The sequence below is a fragment of the Laccaria bicolor genome, genomic scaffold (genome assembly GCF_000143565.1).
Source record: "Laccaria bicolor S238N-H82 LACBIscaffold_8 genomic scaffold, whole genome shotgun sequence".
Taxonomy (NCBI): Eukaryota; Fungi; Basidiomycota; class Agaricomycetes; order Agaricales; family Hydnangiaceae; genus Laccaria; species Laccaria bicolor.
In genome coordinates, this window is record NW_001889879.1 from 312858 (window position 1) to 316117 (window position 3260).

A 3260-nucleotide genomic window follows, 5' to 3' on the forward strand; every position below is an offset into this window, starting at 1 on the left:
GTCAGTGAACAGCAAAAGACAGCGAGGTGGAGTTGGGAGATTGGTGGCAACATGGTGAATTGCGGAGAAAATGGCAACAAGCTCAAGAAAGAAAATGTCGATTTTGATGTTAGCAGGAGGTGGTTGTAATTGATAGACAAAGCCTTCAAATCCATAAACGAAAGCGAGGGCAGTTGTAAGGCTAGCATCTGTCCAAATTATAAGATCAGCGGCCGAGTCTGCCCAAGCGCCGTCGTCAATAAATTGTACACCGATTGCTTTGGGAATTGTTTCGGCAAGCCATGTGAGTTCAGCTCGAATAGTGGCGTTAATGAAAAGTTTTGGATTTCGAGCTTTACCACTTGTTTTTCTGTATAACTCGCTTAGAGCCGGACGGCCCCAGGGAAGAACATTGAGTAGCCAATTCAAATGCCCCCCAAGTCGTTGCCAATCACGAAGTCGCGGTTGTCGATCAGTGGTAGCGAGGAATAAGTGGATCTTAGAAATAATGTCAGTGATCGTGTCTGGTGTAAGGGTGATAGTGCCGCGATTGATGTCAATGTAAAATCCGATGATTTTTAAAACTTCGCCGTGATCTTGCTTTTTATCCTCAAAAGGGCAGGATATGCTTTCCCATAGAAGCAGAAGTTGAACCTGTCGACGTGGGCGAAGGCGGCCATGGAAATATATGAGGTCATCAGCTAAACTCCAACCAAAGAAATCATCCATGTAGACATGCAATCCCAGAATATTGAATTTCCAAATGGCAATCCAACAAATGAGACCAGAGACAGCACACCAGCATCAAGGAGAAGCTCGATTACCAAACACTAGACGACGAACAATGTAAAGTTTGTCGTCAACCTTCACAACCTGACGGAGCTGCCAGAGAGGGTGAGCGGGAAGATTGAGAAAAGCAGACGCGACGTCTGATTTGAATGTTATTAGAGTTTGTTGAAGGTGAGCAGCTCGGGCTTCGCGTAGAACCTGACCAAAAGAATGCATGTCGTCGTATGAAACATGGCCCTCAGATCTTGGAATCCCGTTGTTTAAACCTGAGCTGCTATGGTCGGTGACTACTCGTGGTTTGTCGTGCTGCCAGACAACAAACATAGGGGAGAATTTCATTCCCGGGAGAAGGGCTGAGATTGGTAAAGGGGATGACCATCTGTCTGCTTGAAGTTCTTTGTCGCGAAAAGAACGGATTGCAGCGAGGTCTTCGGGAAGAGAAGCAAAGTTATCAGATAGTTCACCTTGTTCGTTCTTCCAGTCCCCTTCATCAAACAGCCAAAAACCTTCACGAAGACCTTGCATAACGGATCACACAAACGGCTGATTGGGATTAGTGTTTGGAAGTCCGGTCTCGTGACTGGAAAAAGACCGTAACCAGACCGGACCAAGACCGCAAAAGACCGGACCTGCGGTTACGGTCTTTTATTTTTGAAATGTAAAGACCGCAAAAAGACCGGTTAACGTGAACCGGTTTTGACCGGTTTGGACCGGTCTTTTGTAGCCCCTTGAATACCCTTTAAAATGCACCCAAGAACGTATGATTTGGTAAAAAAACGAGAGAGATATGAATTAAAATGTAAATTACTTTGGGGAATAATAGATGTACCAGACTTATTTTATAGAAGGACCAATTCCTAACAGAATTTAACGTTCTTGGGCTCGTTTTGAAGCTATTAAAAATGTTAATAAATTTACCGATTAATAATTTTAAAATATTGGCCTAAAGACCGGTCATAAACCAGTTAAAACCGATGCAGACCGAAACCAGTCTATAGACCGCAAAAAACCGCGGTCTGCGGTCTTTTTGCGGTCCGGTCTGGTCTTTTGACTTCTGGGGAAAATGCAGACCGGTTACGGTTACGGTTAACGCCCCTGGGCATCAAAAAACCGGACCGAACCGGACTTTCAAACACTAGCTGAAACTGAGGTAGTCGGGGCAACAGTAACGGTTTCTGTGGTAGCGGGGACTGTCGCAGCGGTAGAAGGGCCCGTTGCAACAGTGTCGGCCACCGTTGCACTGGAAGAGTGATCCAGCGAGGGTTGGACGACTACAACAGGTGTATCGGTAGCAGGAGCGATAGAAGACATGAGAGTATGTTCTGCTTGATGAGTTACGCGGTCGGTAGAAAATAGAAGACTGTTGAAGAAAGGCAGGTCGATTGGGGTAGGCTTTATAACCATTCAGTGGCGTCCGAGACGGTCAGGAGACTCAAAGGCAATGCTCGATGTGAAAGAAAACCTGCCAAGGATAGATTGCAGCTTGGAAACACGAAATCGCCTGTGAACCGGAATCAGAAAGTTCGGAATTAGGGACGATATGTCCTCGCACCTCAGTATCCTGGGATTCAGGACATGTATTCCGGATTCACCGAAAGACATTTTGACAAAAGATAACGTCTTGTCAAAGTTCGTTTCTGATGTGTCATGTGTATACGAACGCCTTCTAGAAAGTAAGATCGAAATCACGAAAGTATAAGCAGGCACTCCAATCCGCTGAAGGCCAACGATCAACTCCTGGAAAGCGGCGTGACCAGGAAATTCCTTCACTGTTCAACTGAGAACCTGGGTAAAGATTGGATCGTTTGTGAAAATTTTAAACGTTAAGGGTCAATCCGAAAAGAAGTGAGCCTCAGGAATAAACTCATTGAGAGGGAGAGGGGGAGAGATGAGGCACCGTCCGCATCGAGAGGGAAAGGGAGCGAGACAAGGCACCATCGACTGAACATATCGAACAAGGCGGAACATGGGGCCTCGTTGAAGGCAACTACAGAGGTCGCATATGATGGGTGCGCAGAAACACATCATTGACAAGGGTGTCAGAGGTCACTTGGAAGACATGTCAGACTGGTGGAATGGACGCGATGACATTTGAACTATGCCTTGTGACAACACTGAACGGGATATTAGCCGCTGTGTGCCCAGCAACCCCAAGGAGGAAGCAATTATATGTGTTTGAGAAAACCTATAGAAACCATACGTAACGAAAGCGCCGCAAAATAGAGCTTGAGGGTGAAGGAGTCGAACCTGGCTATCAAATGCAGCCAGGGCACCTCCATGACATGATGTCATAAAAGTAGATGTCGTTTCCAACAGTATGGGCTGCGTCAAAGGGATCACGAACACCAGCAATTTTGCTGAGCAGAGGCGCGTGGAATGAGCTAGTTTTCTAGCGCAGATCTATCGTGATGACTTCAGCAAGATGAGCTCGACTTGAAGTAAAAACTGGCTTACGAAGCGTCAAATCAGGAGTACCATTCTGAACTCAGACC

At 46.3% G+C, this 3260-nt stretch overlaps 2 protein-coding genes across 2 annotated transcripts in view; both read right to left on the reverse strand.

Annotated features, from left to right (window-relative positions):
* Positions 1–1896: 1896 nt before the first annotated feature.
* On the reverse strand, positions 1897–2172 carry LACBIDRAFT_317911 (uncharacterized protein; the record flags this gene model as incomplete). The annotated part of the gene is made up of 1 exon (XM_001879375.1): positions 1897–2172. The coding sequence occupies one exon, from the start codon at positions 2170–2172 to the stop codon at positions 1897–1899; it is 276 nt and encodes a 91-aa protein (XP_001879410.1).
* Positions 2173–3022: 850 nt separating this feature from the next.
* The window catches only part of LACBIDRAFT_325571 (uncharacterized protein), a gene marked incomplete at both ends in the record, with an annotated part of 2070 nt that continues 1832 nt past the window's right edge, over positions 3023–3260 (reverse strand). The window contains one exon of the mRNA XM_001879376.1: positions 3023–3157. Within this exon, the coding sequence (XP_001879411.1) occupies positions 3023–3157 (135 nt within the window). The remainder of the gene's footprint in view (positions 3158–3260) is intronic.